Source organism: Felis catus, chromosome B4 (genome assembly GCF_018350175.1).
Source record: "Felis catus isolate Fca126 chromosome B4, F.catus_Fca126_mat1.0, whole genome shotgun sequence".
In the NCBI taxonomy this organism is placed as follows: domain Eukaryota; kingdom Metazoa; phylum Chordata; class Mammalia; order Carnivora; family Felidae; genus Felis; species Felis catus.
This window is the reverse complement of record NC_058374.1, coordinates 21,922,464-21,943,029: the sequence shown is the minus strand read 5'-3', so window position 1 is coordinate 21,943,029 and position 20,566 is coordinate 21,922,464. Positions and strand designations below refer to the sequence as shown.

Below are 20,566 nucleotides of genomic sequence, written 5' to 3'. Positions count from 1 at the left end.
GAAGAATGCGAAAGGGTTTTATGATCTGTGCACCTCAGCTTCCCAATGAGAAAACGGTGGCCCGGAGGCTTAGTAACTGACCAGAGCAACAAAGATAAAAGGTTAGACACTTACGGTGTTACCGCCAAATATCGAACATGTCTGAGAAGCATATTTGAAATTCATTTTGTTACCAGAAAGAGGTCCTAAATAGTGAAGATCTGTATCTTCATCGTTAGCTCATAATACCGCATAATACGGTATTTTTGGTATCGTGTGTTGTTGCTTATGGTTGTTCACATTTTATTAAAAAGTTTTTAATCTGTTAAATATGTCAATAGTTGCCCTTTCTTAAATACTTTTTGTAAAGCTATGGGGACTTCTTTTTTACTCTGGAAAATACACCTCCGAAATTTTCCTATGAAAATATAGTTCAACTGCACACGGTTTCCCCAGGACTCATTTCCTGGGGCGCAAAGCAAGATGTATTTATGTGACCATTACTACTGCTCAGTGGCCTTTCAGAGTTACCAATGCAGAATGCCATGCAATAAATGGACGGGGGAATGATACAATTAAAAAAAAAATCACCCTTTTATAATCACTAAAATAGTCACTGACTCAAGCAAGAATTGGCAGGGGATTCTAAAACCCTGGGCGAACGACTGTTGGAAGAATGGAACAGTTACACGTTTTCAAGATAGTGTTAATTACGAGGAAGAAAATGAGCCTCTACAACGGAAAAATGTACACGTCACCACCTTAACCAAAGAAGCAAAGGGAGCATTCCCGACAGCGGGACAGGCTGACATCACGGGCCTCTGGGCGCCAGGCACTGAAGACGTCGCACCCCCCACCGCACTGCCTCCAAATTCAGGGAGCCCGCCGACACCTTCTCCGTGAAGCCTGGGAACCCTTCATCCTTCTCTCTCATTTCCCCGTAGTTCTGACACTTGGCATTCTCCCGTGGCACCTTTGCTTTCCCTGGGCTTCCGTGGCACCCGATTCTCTGGTCTCTCCCACGGCTCCCTTTCGGCATCCTTCGTCAGCCAGCCCTGGAACGAGTCCGGCTGTCCTAGGCTTGCCCCTGTCACCGCACCACACCTGCCTGCCCTTGGGTGATTTTGTCCGCTGAGTAGCTTAAGGACCATCCACACGATGAGACGCCCACATCTAGCTTCCTCCCATCCTCTCTGCTGAGTTCCAGATCCATACGCAACCACAGACGGGTACCTCGAGGCTGTCCCGTTTCAAACACCGTGCGCGAGAGGACTTCGCGTGCCTCCCCTGCCCCGCCCGACCCAAATCTGCTCCTCCTCTCACGTGCTCCAGCTCTCTGATCCCACGCTTTAAACCGGAACGCCAGGCCGTCCTCCGTGACTCTCTCCTTTTCCGTGCACCAAGCCCTCTTGCTTCTCCTTCTTAAATAGCTCTAGGATCTGCTCGTCCTCACTTATCTGCCACTACCTTGGCTCAGGCCGCCATTATCTCCAGCAGAGATGACAAAAGTCCCCGATTACAAAACGCCCTCCCCTATCTGCACCGCTGCTTCTTCCTCACTGCCCCAAACTGTTCGGTGTTGTCACACAGGAATCAGAAAACATGCCGTGTGAATATCTAGAAGAGCACGTAGGCAAGAGAAAAACCTGGCTGGGTGTGCCTGGCATGTCTGATGAATAGCGGGAAGGCCAGGGGAATGGGTGGAGCCAGCAGGAAAATATGCGGAAGTGCGAGCAGAGAGCTAATGGGGTAGCGGGCATACCACCAAGGGCCTTGAGGGCTACCCTAAGGTTGGTGGCTTTTATTCTGAGTGCGGAAGTCACTGGAAGATGAGCAGGGGCATGGCATGATCTAACATACTTAAAAGGGTTACTGGCTGATGTACCAAAAAAATTGAAGCAGGGCAAAGGTCGCCCGCCGCAGGGCACCCAGCACAGAGGGCACGTGAACAACCTGGCCGAGAGACGGGAGGAGTCCTGGGTCAGGGAGGCGGCAGCAGACAGACTTAGAGAGGTCCCTCGCCAGCTGTATTCTGATGGCAGAGCCAGAGGACTTGCAGATTTGAAGCACGAGAGAAAGGACACAGTCAAAGGGGCACCACTCCAAGGCTCTAGGTCCGGGCAGGGGAAGACGGGGAAGCCTACAGGAGGAGCAGGTTTGAAGGCTTGTTAATAAAAATGCCAGCTCAATATTCAAGTGGACACGTCAGGCAGGCAGCTGGATTTATGGATGCAGAAATTGGGGAGAGGCCCAAGGTGGCCATGGAAATTTGGGACTCCTCACAGCATTACGATGTTATTTAAAGCCATGAGCCTGGAAGATCCCCAAGTCGGCGAGTGTGGGAAGAACAGAGAGGCCCAAGGGTTGGACTTGGAGGCGCCCCAAGATAAACAGGTGGACGAGATGGGGAGGAGCAGACAGCGAGGCAGGAAGGAAACCGCAAGAATGTGCCGTCCTGGAAAGAGATGACTGGTAATTAACCATCGGGTTTGGCAATGTGGCCGTCACTGGTGCCCTGAAAAAGGGCAGTTTAGGCGGAGGAGTGTGTGTGTGTGTGTGTGTGTGTAGAGTAGATCTGATAGAGAAGAGGAGGAAGGAAAGGGAGACAGTGCAGACAGGTCCCTCGGGAGTTCTGCAGTTAGCTGGAATGGAAGGTAAGATCGAGAGTACTCTTTATGAGGAGAAAGATCACAGTATCCTAGTATGCTGTTGGGAATTGTCCACTGAAGAGCGTAAGCTGATGATATAGGAGAAAGAGGGGAGAGCTGTGGAGCTGTTTTTGACCTTGACCTTAGGTGGATGAAATATAGAACAATGAAACTGTGAACATTTTATTGACTGTGTAAGCTTTAGATAACTATTCAAGGTGACAATAAAAGAGTTTTACAAAGCAATGCCAGCCTAACCGCCCAGTGAGGGGAAAACACTGTGCAATCTCTTCAGGCGTGGTTAGCAGGGAAAGGGTGTTTTGGTTGTTTTAAGACCAAGTGGGATCAGAACTGGCTTTAATTGGAACTATGTGTTTAACCACAAGAGAAGCGGAAGACATTCTACTTAAGGCCGTGGAAAAGACCAACAGATGTGTATAACTATATTTTGTAAGCCTTCAACCAAGGGCAAGATCCAAAAGCTGTCCAGGGCCAACGTGTCTGTGTGGCCTAAGCCGGGACTGGTCACACAAAGGCCACCTCAAATAGTGAAAAAAAGGACAGCAAGGGCAAGAGCGGGATTTGATTCTCCCTCCCAGAATCTAAACTGGTTTTGAGGGAAATGTGGGAAACCTGAACCCTGGCTATATCACTGACACTGGCTATAGAAAGGAGTAGGAGAGGGGCGCCTGGGTGGTGCAGTCGGTTAAGCGTCCGACTTCAGCCAGGTCATGATCTCGCGGTCCGGGAGTTCGAGCCCCGCGTCGGGCTCTGGGCTGATGGCTCAGAGCCTGGAGCCTGCTTCCGATTCTGTGTCTCCCTCTCTCTCTGCCCCTTGCCCGTTCATGCTCTGTCTCTCTCTGTCTCAAAAATAAATAAACGTTAAAAAATTAAAAAAAAAATTAAGGGACGCCTGGGTGGCGCAGTCGGTTGAGCGTCCGACTTCAGCCAGGTCACGATCTCGCGGTCCGTGAGTTCGAGCCCCGCGTCGGGCTCTGGGCTGATGGCTCAGAGCCTGGAGCCTGCTTCCGATTCTGTGTCTCCCTCTCTCTCTGCCCCTTGCCCGTTCATGCTCTGTCTCTGTCCCAAAAATAAATAAACATTGAAAAAAAAATTAAAAAAAAAAAAAAAGGAGCAGGAGAGCACCATGATAAAACGCTCTCCTTACCCTCCAAGTGTCTGTCCTGCCGCGTCACTCCACCTACATTCTTGCCTTTGGCAAAGATCTTTTATTACTTCTGTGGAATTCTAAGACGAGAACTGACTTTTGGTACTAAGATTTATAGTCTGGAAAGTTGCTATTATCTTCCCTTCTCCTTTTGGGGAGGAAGTGGAATGGGCTAGAGGGAAAAAAAAAAACTACTGTTTTTTCCTGTTTCCTGGAAGCATTGCCCTTAGGGTCTTTCCACATGCAATACAATTGCTGACATCAGAAAGAGGGAATTCAAGACGTGAGAAAGTTCAGCGGGACTCCCGCCCTTCAGCTTTGAACCCAAGGTCTGAATCCTGGATGAGCCCCCAGATCCCTCTCCTATAGCTCTGTATTTTACCACACCTATTAGAGTGACTAATTCTTTTCAGACACTCCCCTTCTCCTCTCATATTTTTTTAGCTTAAACTTTAAAACTAAGATTTAAATTGTTAGACAAAAGGGGCGCCTGTCGGTTAAGCGTCCGACTTCGGCTTAGGTCAAGATCTCGCCGTTGCTGAGCCCGAGCCCCACGTCAGGCTCTGTGCGGACAGCTCAGAGCCTGAAGCCTGCTTCCGATTCTGTGTCTCCCTCTCTCTCTCTCTGCCCTCTCCCACTCACGCTTTCTCTCAAAAACAAATAAAGGTTAAAAATTTGTTATATTGTCAGACGGAAGAATTACTCCTTTATCTAAATAAGTACGTTTTTCGGGATGCCTGGGTGGATCAGTTGGTGGAATGTCTGATTCTTGATTTCGGCTCAGGTCATGATCCCAGGGTCACGGGATCAAGCCGCACATCGGGCTCTGCCCTGAGTGTGGAGCCTGCTGAAGATTCTCTCTCCCTCCCTCGGCCCCTCTCCCCCATTTTTCAGGGCTCTTCTAATCCTTATCTGTACGTACCTTTTACACAATGTGTGTGAAAGGTTTCGTGGGTAGGTAACAATGTTCAGACTAGTTGTTCTTCAAGCACCAAATATGCAACATTTAACTGTAAATCTGCAGCCTAGAAGACACCATCAAGAGAAGACGGACCCTGCCTTGATAGCAAAATGACCAGCGGGCAGCTGGGTGCTCTCGGGTCAGGATCAGGTCTGCATCACTTACGGAGGTTTCTTTAATCATGGTGTTAGGGGGTGAACTGTGTCCTCCCAAAATTCGTATGTTGAAGTCCCAATCCTCAGTACCTTAGAATGTAACAGTATTTGGTGATAAGGCCTTTAAAGAGATAAGGTCAAATGAGGTCATATGGGTGGACCCTAATCTCTATAGCTGTATTTCGGAGATGGGGCCTTTAAGGAGGTGATTATGTTAAAAATGAGGCCACAGGATGGGCCAAATCTGACCAGTGTCCTCACATGAGGAGGAAGAGACTTTAGGGCTGTGTGAGCACAGAGAAAAGGCCATCTGCAAGCCAAAGACAGAGGCCCCTCAGGAGAAACCAACCCTGCGAATACTTTGATCTTGAACTCCCAGCTTCCAGAATGATGACACAACAAATTTCTGTGTTTCGGCCTTCCAGCCTGTGGCATTTTGTTGTGGCTGCTCCGGCCAATTCACATACTACGCTTTAGGAAACTAAAGTTTGAATGGAAACTGCATTATGTGTAAGCTCTGCAGTTTCCCCGAACAGCAATTTAGGCGCCTGTACATACAACACCCAACCAGTGACCATTTTAGGAAGGAGTAAGGTCACTTGGACACCGGTGGCCAGAGAGGACTCAACGTTGGGCTTCTGGTCCTTTTGAGTGTGTGTACAGGTGTTTTCTGTCCTTAGTCCAGGTCGTCTGCACCTCAAGTTGGTCCTTTAGGGACCGCCTGTCTTTCAGATTCCCTCTGCGTTCTCTCTTGCGATCTTCACTACCAAAAGATTTGGTGGTTCTTATTATTGTGCTAGATAGCTACACAGCTTTACCTTGAACTATGCTTTGATACACTTGGATTCCTCTGGGTTCTTTTCTCGCTTTGTGCTGTGATTGGCACAGGCTATCTTTCTTGTTGGCAATATATTTCAAGAGGTGGGCTTAGATTTTCTCATATGTAAAGAACACCCTCTTGGGGTACCTGGGTAGGCTCAGTTAGTTTAGCGGCCAGCTCTTGAGTTCAGCTCAGGTCATGATCTCACAGTTTACGAGACAGAGTCCCGTGTTGGGCTCTGCGTTGACAGTGCAGAGCCTAAGATTCTCTCTCTCTCTTGCTCTGCCCCTCCCCTGCTCGTGCCCTTGCTCTCTCTCGATCTCTCTCAAAATAAATACATAAACATTTAAAAATAAAATAAAATAACCTAACACCCTCTCTCGGTCATATGGTCACATACTGGTTACCTCCTTCTGGTTTTGTTCACCTTTCTGGTCACAGCTGCCCTGCTACCCAGTGTCACACACAAGGCGGCCTTCTTTCAATAAAGACTTGTCGAGACTAAGGAAACCTATTAGGAACTGGCACAAAAAGAATCCCCAGCCCACTGTAATTTGCAGACTAGTCTTCTTTCCCACCCCAGTGACTGGACTGGTTTAACCAGTGCTCAGGATGGTTTCCTAGCAGAGTATTTCTAGAATGTTTTCCTGAAACAACAGTTTTCTCCAGGATACTTCTTACTTTCCTCTCTCGATTTGCTCTTGACGATCTCAAAGACAAAGTCATAGGGGCCTTGGCTCTTGCGTAGCAGAAATCTCAGTGCTGTGGAACCGTCTTCTGTCACTAACAACATCTCACTGCTCTCTCAACCTTCCCTAAGTCTGTAACGTAGGTTAAATGTAGCTATACTTTTGCCCTTTGTATTTGTTTATGTAATTATAATTAACATTTACCGTATGCTAAGGGCCAGTCATTGTGATGAAGCATTTAGAATGTTTTTCATTGGGGCGCCTGGGTGGCTCGGTCGGTTAAACGGCCGACTTCGGCTCAGGTCATGATCTCACGGTCCGTGGGTTCGAGCCCCGCGTCGGGCTCTGTGCTGACAGCTCAGAGCCTGGAGCCTGTTTCCGATTCTGTGTCTCCCTCTCTCTGTGACCCTCCCCTGTTCATGCTCTGTCTCTCGTTGAAAAAAAAATTTAAAAAAAAACATTTTTGTACATATAACTTTGTTCTTTTGAATTATTTCCTCAGAATAAATTCCCAGGAGGGGGTGTCTGAGAAGTTATAAAGCTCCTGTTATGTTTTGGTGTCTGGCCGGATTTTAAATGTTGCTGAAGACATTAGATCCCCCAGGCAATTCATCAAGGCTGTTTCTGACAACACCAGAACAAACATAAAAGCCAAGCTGCCATTGAAACCACTATCCTATAAAAAGGTAATGAGGAGAGCTCCGGCCCACAAGTGTGATGTTTCCATCGCCTGTGGTTCTCAGGAAGCCAACGCTCCACACACAGTAGGTATGCAACAAATATCATCAGACTGGCTGACTAAGACACCATGGGGTGCTGAAGGTCATGCCTGGAAGTCATGTTGGATCAGCTACTACTTCACGCAGCCTGTGCTTTTATTTATTTAAAACTATACGTTGAGAACTTCAGGGGATAGAAGAATTCCAAGTGATTGGTACATTTCAGAGGAGACAGGTATCTTGAAATTTCCGCAATGGGCATATAACAGAATCGGATTCAGAGATGGGACAGCTGGGCAGTTGCCCAAGAAGGCAATCCACGGGGAGCACTAAATCACCCTGAAATAGATCTGAAATACAATTGACACAGGTCTCCACAGGTGACTCCAAACTAAAAGATGACATGCGAATGCGCCCCAATCCGACAGAGGAGCCAAAGGCATGTTAAAGAAACACGGACACATCACACACACACACACACACACACACACACACACACACACACACACACACTTTTCACTGGTCTCAGAGCCACTGACAATCAATGATTATCAGTCTAAAGGGGAACGAGTTATTAGCCTACACGTCTCAGATCTGGGACACACACATAGAAATAGAGCAGGGCAGGAAGCAAATCCGCAGGCGTCCAAAGTCTGAACCGCTCGTTTCTCTGGGAAAAGAAGCATGCAGATCACGGGCCATTACAGGAGGGAGCATCGTTTGCCTGGAGTCTGAGGACAAGCGTCAGGGGCTCCTGAGGCCGACATTTACCAAGGAAATATTCAGGGACACCCACCCACGTCCGTCCAAAGGTACAACGCACTGTCCGGAACAGCACACAGGGGCGCAGCCAAGAAGTTTCTCTAGAAGGAAGAGTCACGTGCAGAACCAGCACTCGGACCCCCAAGTTCAGGCGGGTGAAGTGAAACCGCAAGCCGGGAGGCGGCGGCAGCGGGGCCTACCTGCGTTCGCGTGACCTGCCCCCGTGCCGGCGCCGCCGCTGCCCGCTAGGCCCGCTCCGGTCCGCCGGGCTACTTCTTGGAAGGGCAAGGCCCAGAACGCCCGGAGCAGGCGCGCCCTGACGCCGCGTGCGGGCCGCACAGAGCCAACGCACGCAGTTCCCGCGCGCCCCGCCTCCCCCCGCGCGCCCCGCCTCCCCCCCCGCGCGCCCCGCCTCTCCCCCCCCCCGCGCGCCCCGCCTCTCCCCCCCCCCGCGCGCCCCGCCTCCCCCCCCCCCCCCCGCGCCCCGCCTCCACCCTTCCAACACGCGTCACCACCCTGCTCCTCCCCCTCCCAAGTCCCTCCTCCTAACCCTTTCCCGCCCCTGCCCCTACCGCCCTCCCTGGCCCCCTCTCCTTTGCACCGCTCTCCCCTCCTGCTTGCTCCAGCGTGCCCGCAGGCTTCGCTGGGCTCCTACCCCCTCCCTGCTCCTCCCCTGGCCCTGCCCTCCACCACCTTCCCCCACTCCACTTCCCACCCCCCCACCCCCGCCCCGCAATGATCTGTTTTACTTTGCATTTTCTAGAATTGAATATATTGTGGAACTACAGGTTGTTCTGCGTTTTCTTGAGTTGCATGTAAATGGAATCCTTGTTCGTGCTGAGTAGTATTCCAATTGTGGATATTACACAATGGACTTACCTTGTCACCTATTGATAGATACGTATATTGTTTCCAGTTTTCCCCTATTAGAAATAGAGCTGCTAGGAACATTCCTGTACAAATCTTTGTATGCATATGTGCTTTCTTTTCTCTTGGGTAAATAATATTATCAAAGACGTCACAGCACTGCAATGTTAAAGTGACCAACCTTGTTTTGGATAATTCCAGTGATGTAATTTTTCCGGTGTTTTGTTTGCCATGTTATAAGATTGTACACATACAATTTATATTCAAATGAGATTACTTTAAGTATGCTGTGTGCTTGGGATCCAAGTGGCCTAGATCACTCACTTAGGCCATGCCTAAGTTTAGAGCTAGAAAGTACTTGCAAGATCATCTGGCTACTTACTTTAACGTTGGTTGTTCACGGGGAAAATGGGGCCAGTGTGGCTAGTGGTTTATCAACATCACACAACCAACCAGTATGTAGGAATCAGGATTAGAAGTGTGGCTTCCCAAAGCCAGGTGTCACCAAGTGGGAGACAAGAAGAGAAGTCAGAAGGATGTTCCTGAGATTTTCTTGCTAGATAGATAGATATAGATGAGATAGAGATAGCGATATAAAGATATAGATATAGATGATATAGGTAGATACGCACACACACCTCCCAATGCCAAAAATTCCTAATTCTTAGACTTTCCACATGAAAGGTACTATACGAAATATCATCTGGTAGGTACATTTAGCACCAAGCACCTCCTTTCCTCCAATCTGTACCTGCAGAGCTTGGATGTACTGTTTAGTGTATGCTTTACTCACAATGCAGCAGCTTTCTGTATTCTCTGAGATTTCTCCTGCCATTCCCCCTCCCTCTCTTTTGAATTTTGATAAATGAGTTTCCAATAACCCTGTGCATCTTTTTGAGCTTTTGCTGCACAATTTCAACTCAGAAATGGTGGCAAAGCTAACAAACCATACCACTGCATTTGAAGCCTTTTTTCTTTTTTCCTTTTAATCTTCGCTGGACCGGCACTGTAAGTTTCAGCCTTGTTCATTCTCCTTCAACACCGCATGGTGCGTAACTCACTGGTGGGAACCTCCTAGGTAGATCTTCCAAAATGACAATAAATAAATAAAAGAATGAATCCAGGATGTATAGACAAAGGTACAGATGTAGATCTCTATACACACATATATATGCTGGATCAGAAAATATGGATTGCATTTAAAAATTTTTTATTTATGTAATTTTATTAACAATTTGGTTTAGAGCTTTTGCATTCATGTTCATGAGGGATAGCAGTCTGTAGTGTTCTTTTCTTGTAATGTCTGACTGGTTTTGTATTTGACTCAGTCAGGGAGATTAAGTCGCTTGTCCATGGTCACTCTGCTGGTTAGTTGAAGAGTTTGTAAAGTCCCCCCCAAGTTTAGATTTTAGAAACTATCAAGAAATAGCAGAAGGGTAACCCGCTCATCTTTACCATCCCATCCCGATAAAGAAGTTTATTCCCAAGAAATAAATTTAACATTGTGACATTGTAAACTGGCCTAAGACCCAGTTCTGGGTATCTTACATTCCTAAGATGCGTGACCTTGGTCAAATATCCAGTTTCCTTATCCCTAAACTGGGGATATTGCAAGGATTAGAGACAATGCATAGTGAAACACTTAGAAATCCTCTGGGAAATAGTTGGTTTTAATAAATGTTAATTACTGCTATGAAGATGTAATGAGGAAAACACTGATTGGTAAGCAGCGTTGCTAACCAATCCACCCCTGCACTTCCGTGCACCCCCCACTCTCACTTTGGAAAGACATTCCAAAACATGGAGGGCCTCCCTCCGTCCCTACTGCCATTCTCCCATACACCTGCTATGAGAACTCTTTGCTCAGGCCCTTTCTTGTGTTGAAATGCCCCCTCTGCCCTCCACCATTTGTCTAAGTCCAACTTAACCATGACGACCATGCGCCAATTTCTCATTAGCCGAATGGAAACCCTGGTCTGAAGAAAATCTTAGGCAATGTTTTACCTCATATACTGAGTGGTAGAGACTACAAGCTGCCTGTCTGATATCCATTCTCCTCTCTTTATTTACAGAAAGATCTTTGATTTTACTGAGGGTAGCAAAGTGCCTGGCTAAAATGTTTCACCCAACAGCTCCCTTGTTGCTAGTGGCGGTCATTTGATGCAGTTGTGCGCAATGACAAAAAGCGGACATCATAGGAAGACTTCCAGGAAAACCAGTTACAGAAGAGCTAACTTGGCTGGCATTGGCTTTCTGCTTTTCCTTTTCTTTCTGTCCTGGAAATTAGTGATGATGGCCAGCGCACTGGCAATCTCCTGATATAAATGTTCATGAGTCCCACACCCTGATATCAGAGTAAAAGTCAGTAAGTTGGCCTGGGTCTCTGACGACACTGTGTAACCAATGGAATGGATTGCCTCTCTTCAGATTTCTCATTACACGAGAGACAAGTCCATCTTTTCTTTAAACCACTGCCATTTGGATTTTCTGTTGCGTGGAACTGATACACTCTGTATCTGGTGTTCTGCATTTGATTGTGAGAATCTCTTGGAAAGGCAAGATTCTGTAACTTTATCTCTTTGTCTATCTCTATACTTCCCTGTAGACTGTAGTAAATAAGAAACTATTGCTCACAATAAAACCCTTAAAAAGATAGAGTGACCCAGAAAATGGGAGATCAGCTCAAACGCCAGTTTGCTTTCCCCATGAAGACAAAAACAAATCAAACAAACAAACAAACAAACAAACAAAACAAACACGACCAAACCATTTATGTATGATGAAATGGAATAAGCTGTGTGCATTTTCTCCCCATTGAACAAAACATATGCCTCAAGTTCAGTATCGATGCCCATTTTTTCCCTACGGCAATCTAGAAAAGTCCTAGAAATGAACCAACTGGGATGTTTCTAACTAACATCCGTAGACATCTTAAAGTACTAAAGGGAGCGAGTGAAGAAATGGTGTGATAGAAAAGCAGAATGAGATAGACCCTGGGTCTTGTCTTCAGCGTCTCCCTAACCAGATACAGGTTTGGGGGCCTTGGTTTGATGATCTGTAAAACGGCACAAGTGCAGGGCAGGGGGGCCTAGAACTCGAAATTGAATGGTATCTGAACTCTCGTAAGTCTGTAACCATATGATTTTTGGTGAAAAATGGAACGTTATAAGCTCCTGCTGACCAGAAAGCTGAAGATTAAAATAACATTCAAGGGGCGCCTGGGTGGTTCAGTCGGTTAAGCGGCCGACTTCGGCTCAGGTCACGATCTCGCGGTCCGTGAGTTCGAGCCCCGCATCGGGCTCTGTGCTGACAGCTCAGAGCCTGGAGCCTGTTTCAGATTCTGTGTCTCCCTCTCTCTCTGACCCTCCCCCGTTCATGCTCTGTCCTTCTCTGTCTCAAAAATAAATAAACGTTAAAAAAAATTAAAATAAAATAACATTCAAGTTAATTTATAGATTTAAGCAATATCATTTATAATTCCATCGGGTTACTTTGTTGAAATTGACAAAACAATTAAAATAAGTGTGGGGAAAAATGCTTTTGTAATAATATATGTCTATACCGTATATTACAGTGCCTTTTTAGGAAATGGTATTTATCAAAATGGGCTAATCCAAACTTGGGCCTGGGAGATACATAGAGACTCTTCAAATCAATATATATTTAAGCCATTATAAACAATGGGATATAAAATTATTCAAGCTGTGTTTTGGGGCAAAGTGACCATCAATACAGGAAAATAACCTTAGAGTCTAAGGTTTAGAATGATAATTTATTCCAACCAAAAGAAATCATTTTTGAGTTAAATTTAGTGTCATATACATGCGTATATACATATATATCTATGAAACAAAGCAAGACTATACATATCCATTTGGGAAAAAAAGGCTTTGAGGCAATAGAAGCAATCAGAGAAATTTCCAATGAACCAATGCAAATATCAACAGGTTCAGGTACAGGAAGATTAAAATGCATACCTACTGGAGGTGACTGACTCAGTCGGTTAAGCATCTGACTTTTGATTTTGGCTCAGGTAATGATCTCACGCCTCATGAGTTCAAGCCCTGCATTGGGCTCCGTGCTAATATCATGGAGCCTGGTTGGGATTCTCTCTGTTTCTTTCTCTGCCCCTTCCCTACTCACACATGCTCACTCTCTCTCAAAATAAATGTAAAAGATTAAAAAAAAAACTTTAAAATGCATACATATTGACCACAAAATACAAAACAGTAAATGATTAATTCCTGTATTAGTGAGGGCTCTCCAGAGACACGGAACCAATGGGAGATGTATATAATATAGAAAAACTCATTTGAAGGGATTGGCACACGTAATTATGGAGATTGAAAAATCTACAGGTTGGAGAACCAGGAAGCCTGTAGTTCAAGTCCTGAGAGATGGAGAGTGTTCAGAAGCAGATGTGCTGAGGGTTTGACCCAGCTCAAGGAGTCAGGCCGAGAACAAGTCAACCTTCCTCTGCCTCTAGTGACTGGATGCTGGCCCACGCTGGACAGAGTCACTGCCTTTACTCAGCCCACCAATTCAAACATTAATCTCGTCTAGAATCGCCCTTTCTAGACGACACACACAGAAATAATGTCTAACTAGTTATGTGGGTGTCTCGTAGCCCAAACTGACACATAAAAGGAACCATCACAGTCCCAAATCGGAAAAATAAAAAGGAAAACAACAGGGGAGCATTGTAATAACCTATAAACATTTACTATTATAATATAAGGGAAATTAATATTATCTATATGGGCAAACTCAGATCTGACTGGACAGATGGTAAAGCGTAGAGCAGATGGTTTGCACAAGGGAAAATACAAATAGTGAACTGACGCTGGGAAGGCTGTCTAGCTTCCCTAATAATTAAAGAATTGCAAATTACAATAACCTAATATACAATTTTATACATATTAAATTATTAACGGCAGGTTTTTTAAACCAAAGTTGATTGTCCTTTGGGGACTCAGGTATACTCATACACTGAGTATTAGTACGTGGCATCATTTCTCCGGAAAGAAATCCGACAACATGAAGATCACCGAACTTGGGCACATCTGCTTTGGAGAGCAAATCCTAAGGAGAGAGTTCAAGAAGGGGGAAGTACCCAATTTTTGCAAAGGTGTTTATAGCTATGCTTTTCACAATAGTAGAAGAGGCTAAAATCATCCACAGCCAGGAAATGGCTGCAGAAATCTTGACACAGAAATACAGTGAAACATTATATAGCCATTAAAACATCAAATATGAGGATTATCTGGGTTTATGGCATGATCTCTGTGAAATAATGTCGAGGGGAAAGGTAGAAAACAAAATAGGTGATACCCAAGAATAATAACACGTAAACGCGTGCGCTGTGAAACCGTGTTCTGAAGCATAAAATTTTGGAGAAGATACTGTTTTTGGTGAAAAGATACAGTTTTTGGACTTTCAAAGGATTTTCTTCTTAATTTTACAAATGCTCATATTCCTTTTGGATAAATTAGAAAATAGAGGTGTGCAAAAAAATTCTTAAGCACTATCTCAGAAATCTTACTGGTAATACGAGGTATATATTCTTTTAATCTTTTTCATTTATACTTTGGTTAATAGGTTTTAAATATTTCCCTTTCTCCTCGACCTGTACTCTGATTTTCATTAAAGAATAAACTCCTCCCCAACTTGGGTAACTGTACGGCCCACCCCATTCTCAGTTATATCATTTGGATAGATGGGTTTAGAGCAAGGTTTCTCAACCTCAGAACTTCAGACATTTGGGGACAAATAATCCATTGATGTGTGTTGGAGGGAGGGTGGGAAACCCTTATGCAATGAATGCATTGCAGAGTATTTAGTAGCATTCCCGGCCTCTTACCCACTAGAGGCCAGTAGCATCCCTCCTCCAGTTGTGACATTGACAAATGTCCCCGGGGGGCAAATTCACCCTCGGTTGGGAACCATTCTCGGGATTACAAATAACTGTATCCTAAAACCCTTTAAACTATCGTTTAGGGTCTTTTTCAATCTCACGTAAGAAGTGTCATATTGTTGGTACGCTTTGACAACTTGATGTTATCATTCAGTATTTTATTTTTTAAAGATGTATTGAGATAGATAAATATAGATTTAGTTCATTCCTTCAACTGCTGTATAGAATATATTGTATCGATAAACCAGAGGATATTCGTTATTCTACTTAGAGAACATAGGATGTTTTCATTCTGCAGCTATTACAAACCATGCTACCATGCTACGAATGCATAACTTTGTACAAACCCTGTTCGTGTGGGATTTCTCTAGACATCTAGAAGTGAAATTGCTAGACGGAAGAACAATGCACCTTTGGCTTTTTCAGGTCTTCCGTATCGCTCTTCAGAGTGGTGGTACCAACGTGTACCAGCCCCTGTTTCCCCACATCTTCGTCAACATTTAGTATTACGCGATTTACTAATTTTTCCCAATGCGATGGGTACAAAATGAGGTTTCATTAATTTTTAATTCTCATTTCCTGGGTGGTTAATGGGGTTGAGAATCTTTTCAGACCTTTCCTACCCACTGAGTTTCTTCTGTCTGTGAATTGGGTGCGTTCTGGTCTCTTTTTCTTTTAGATTGTTTTTCTTTCTGTTAAAGCTCGTTACAATTCTTTGTAATTAGGCATACTGATTTGTTTTGTGATTGTACGGGTTTCAATTGTTTTCTCCCATAATGTGAATTGATGTTTACTTTGCTCATATCTTTTGTACGGAAGTTTTCACTTTTAAGTAGTCAAATGATCTACCTATACTTTTAGAGTTTGTTTATATCCTCTTATGTGTTTATCCCCCTATGTTCATGGGTTGGGTGGGTCTAATATTCCACAAACAGTATACACGGTTGCAATCATACTGTATATACCCTGTTCCCACTTGCTTTTCTTATATTTTGTTTTCAAATTTTACCTGTCTGGCTTTTAAAAATCTATCTCATTTATTTGAATGGATCTTTTGTAATAATGACATTCTCTTATGTTATCTTCTGAAGCTTAAAGTTTTATTTTTCACATTTGAGTTTTTGGCTCTCTTGAAATTAACTTCTGCGTATGAAGTAAGGGTCTAATTTTGTCTTTTTCTACACGGAAAGTCAATTGTCAGAACTACTTATAAATGTTCATTTTTTTTTAAGTTTATTTATTGGTCTTGAGAGAGAGAGAGAGAGAGAGAGCACGAGCAGGGGAGGGGCAGAGAGAGAGAATCCCAAGCAGGTTCCACGCTGTCCAGTGCGGGCTCCTACTTACGATGCGTGAGATCATGACCCACGCTGAAACCAAGAGTCAACCGCTTAACTGACTGAGCCACCCAGGCGCCCCTAAATGTTTATTTATTAAACCATTTATTAAAGAGTCTGTTCTGTTCCACTGGCCTATATGTTTATCTCTATACCAATATCACACTGTTTCAACACTGTCATTTTATTTTGTTCAATACTATAATTTTATATTAAGCTTTAATTTAGCAAATATAAATCTCCTTTCTTCAAAAATGTATTGGCTATTCTTGGCTTTTCGTTCATCTAAGTAAAATACAGAATCGCCTTCCATGTATTTAACTGCATGAACATATCTCTGTTGGAATGTTGGTTGGAATTGCATTGAATTTATAAACTAAGGGGTAGACAATTTCTATTTTTGATAATGTTGATAAAGGTAATGTAGCTCTTCATTTATTTAGGTTTTCTTTTGTATTTTTCCATAGTGTTCTGTTACTATCAGTAGAAGTGTTGCCATACTTTGTTTGCTACGAGAAACTTGGTAGCTTTGGTGGCTATTGTATGTTTAATTACATATTCTCATTATTTACTGTTTGTATATTTGAATGTAATCTTGGCATATCAATATTTTACCCAGTAATCTTTCCAAACGTTCTTCTTATATTCAATAGTTTGTCTTAAACTTTCTCGAATTGTCTATGAAAACAATCTTATAGTTATATCATCTTTCTTTCTTTCTAGTCTTTATATCTTTAGTTTCTTATTGTGCTGGTTTAGACCTTCATAAATGTTGGACAGATATATTGACAGCAGGCACCCTTTTTTGTTCTGACTCTAGAAGAAATGCTTCTGACATTTCTCCAGTATACATGACGTTTGTTGGAAATTTTTGGTAATCTTTACTAGGATGGAAATGCTCCTTTCTATCCCTGGGATACTAAGAGTTTTTATCCTGAATGAGCGTTGACTTTTATTTGTTGGCTTTCCTGTATCTAGTGAGATGATCATGTGGCCTTTCTTTTTTACTATGTTAATAGTACCATATATTACAGTTAATATTACAGTAACAGTTTTTCTACCCGTAGCAAACCATCGCTGAGATCAGCTCAGCTTGGTCGTGACGTATTTTTTACACGTTGTTAGATTGCCCATATTTTATTTAGGATTTTCACATTTATATTCAAAACTGAGTTTACTTTGTTGTCACCCTTTCTCGTGGCGTCGTTGGCTGGTTTTAACATCAAATTTATGATAGCCTCACCAAATAAGTCTAGAAGCTTTTATGTATATTGCTCAAAATCAATCGATGTAGCTATGTATCATAATTTTAATGGCTTCCCTGTTATTTGGATGTATCATAATTTATTTATAAATTGAAGAAGACACCATGTGTAGTTTGTCAGTAATTTTAATTGTGAGGATGGTAAATAATTAATAAAACCAATTTTAAAATAATGTTATTTTCCTTTATAAGATTTTTTACATTAAACCAATTTTAACATTTTATTTTTTGAGAGACAGAGAGAGACAGAGTGTGAGCAGGGGAGGGGCAGAGAGAGAGGGAGTCACAGAATCCGAAGCAGGCTCCAGGCTCAGAGCTGTCAGCACAGAGCCCGATGCGACTCTCGGACCCATGAATGCAAGACCATGACCTGAGCCGAAGCTCAACGGACTGAGCCACTCAGGCGCCCCCATAATCTGTGATCTTCCTGACTTCTCTGGTTCTGCCCCGGTATCGTAAAAATTTCCTGGCCAAATTGGTGTGACTGGCACTTACTTTTTCACTGAGGTTCAATTCTCCCTCTGGAGGGAGAAGACTGGCATCATTTCAGATGGCCTGTGTTGGTCCAGGGAACTGTGGGTTGGCCTTTGATCTCCTGGTCCATCTTGTCTCTATCCCCAGACTATGCTGATTCATTTTTTTTCCCTGTGAAAACGCGAAGGCTTTCTTTGCCTTCTGTGCTCCTCAGAATCCTCCACTTGCTGAACCTAATCTAAATTCGCCTCTATGCTCTTCAAGGGGGCCAGCCCTTACCTGACACTCTAGAATGATCCAGAGAGCTGACTTCTGACTCAGAGTGATTTCCCTGTTTAGTCCCTCCTTCCACTCCCTTTCCGTTTTATGAGCATTCCTGTTTATCCATATACATTACAGTTTTAGGACAGTTTCCACTGTTTGTTGTTGTTGTTGTTGTTGTTGCTGTTTGTTTGTTGTGGTAGCTTTACAAGTACTCAAACCAGTCCTTAAAACCCAAGTATCACCCTTCTGGGGCAGAAGAATATTTCAGCAAGGAGGGAGGTCTCGATTTTCCTCCCATTGCATTTTAATTGGGTCAACCGAACAAGGCTTTCAGAGGAAACATCATTGTGCCTTTGAGCACCTTCGGCAACTCCTTCAAAATCATGGTGGCAAATCTCTGAACATATTTCCCGGGGCTGGTGAATCTCCTCTCTCCAGATGGCTCACCACAACAAGCTAATCCCACTTCATGTTACTGGTAATTGCATTCTCCCATGAGAAGGAAATTGCATGAGATCCGTGAACATTTGATGTATGGATATTTCTAAACAGCCTGACTTGGAAAAGATTAAAACAGCCTTGTATTCCCAATCCCTCAGACCTCCTCACGGGCAGGACCCAGATTTTAATCTGCTCCAGGTGGCAAAATTCAGGAAGGCTTATAGCTCTCGGCATCTTCAATTAATGCCAAGTGTAATCACAGTTGGCAGAGTTCAGGGTGTTTTGGCACATTTAAGGGATGGGCATAGAACCTCTCTGCCAAGTCCTCAGACTACTATCTTTTGGATTGCACTTTTCATAATCAAAAGCTCCTGTGATTAATGAGCTCCAGGCAATGGGTAATCCCCTACACTTAAAAAATCAGAACCATGGGGGGAAAAAAACCAAACTAAGAACAAATTATTCCACACAGCCCTGGGTTTCTCAACCTCCGAAGCTTTGTGCAAAGCGTCTCTTGTAGGACCTTTGCCACGCAGACAGCTGAGCCTGATTGAGTTGTGTTATGTCTGAGTGTGAGCGAGGTTGTCTGCTGTTCCACATCCATGCGTGTATCTGTTTTAGTTTTGCTCGCGAGCTCAGGGGCGTCCGGATTTGGCCACATCTAAAAGCAAAACAAAAGCATCAAAACGTTGGGTTTGGGAAATAATCGCATAGCTGGACTCGCCTTTGCCTGTTGATTGGCTTTTGGTCTGCGGCGACCTGAGTCGGGATGTTCCCAGAGCTGGTGATAGGGACGACTCGACATCCCCTTCAGCAAGTCATCAAAGTCCAATTCACACTCCAGGACTGAAGTTCTACCCCAGGAAAAATTAGGAGCTGAGTAAATGCTTTTCCTTAATTTGATGGCCATGGTGAAGTTTTAAAACGTGAAGCATCTTGAATTCCACCAGGAAATCAAGGAGATCAGTCACCAAGCCGACGAAAGGGTCCGGTGCTTGTGTTTAACGCCTCTTTGGAAATACTACCAAGATTATGGAGTAAAAACCACCTTTAGAAACTGTAATAGACTTGCAACATTCTTGACGCAGCTACTGTCTTGGCTTTTATGACTCTCCAGAGGTCACGAAGGAGCGAGAAAACAGTGTTCTTGCGGTTCGAGTAAAGTTAAAAACAAAACCTTAGTCGTTGGCGCTTCCTTCAATTTCGTAAATAACTAAAGTTTGTATTTAAATTAGATTTTATTAGCCATTGTAAAATGGTGCATTGACTTCATTACACATTGCTTTTAAAAGCTGGAGAAACGGACTCCTAATTCTGTTTTATCACACATGACATAAAAGTCTTTGTGACGACTTAGTCTCATGAGACTCCCCACCAGTTGGGTGCCTTGTAAATCTCCCGTTCCACACTTAATAGATGGAGATAACAAAGTACGCGGAGGTCAAGTTGCTCGTGTTGGAGCAGCAGCGGTGATGGAATGAAATCCGAGGCATGATCTGCAAAGAAAGAACTTGCCTCGATACGCGAAACCCGGAGCCCTCCGCTGTGTTGGCAGAGAAGGGCTGGAGGAGGGCTGTCTCCCAAACCGAAGAGGGTGAGTCCGCACAAGGGTCTCAGCTCTCTCCCGTTGGACACTGGCTGCCCCTTCAAAGCCACCGGTGTCCCGCGTCCTGCGCTGCTATGAACAACAGAAGAACGCACTGGATTCCTCCTCAGCACAGCCCGGGCAGAATGACGATTTCTACAGAACGTGAGTAAACACAGAAGGAAAATCAAAGGAAACAAACAGAACGAAGCCTCTTCCATTCTGTTAGTCTCTCCCCTAAGCTGATTTCACTGTGCCCAACCTCTTCCTCCCCCGGCTTCCCTTCCAATGTGCCCTGTGTAACTCATTCTACCATAAACAAACTCCTGCTTTGAGGCTCGGGTTACTTAACGTCTACAATACCCATGACCTGTTCCTCAGTCCTGCCATCTGTCAACCTTCAGGTCACTCTCCCCCATTCACTGAGGACATTTGCACCTGGCTCTTTGTGTTTCTCTCCAGCCCAACTGCTGGGTGATCTCAGAGTTCACGTAGAGGACTGTTCGACACCCTAACGGCGGG

The 20,566-nt window shown here is 44.3% G+C and overlaps 1 protein-coding gene across 1 annotated transcript in view; it reads right to left on the bottom strand.

The window, feature by feature from the left end:
* MSRB2 (methionine sulfoxide reductase B2) overlaps positions 1–19,369 on the bottom strand; it is a 38,810-nt gene extending 19,441 nt beyond the window's left edge. Inside the window, exons 1-3 of the mRNA XM_045062651.1 lie at positions 19,184–19,369; positions 13,772–13,850; positions 8,102–8,273 (exon numbers count right to left, since the gene is read on the bottom strand). Of these exons, the coding sequence (XP_044918586.1) occupies positions 8,102–8,273; positions 13,772–13,850; positions 19,184–19,369 (437 nt within the window). The remainder of the gene's footprint in view (positions 1–8,101; positions 8,274–13,771; positions 13,851–19,183) is intronic.
* Between the last annotated feature and the right edge of the window lie 1,197 nt (positions 19,370–20,566).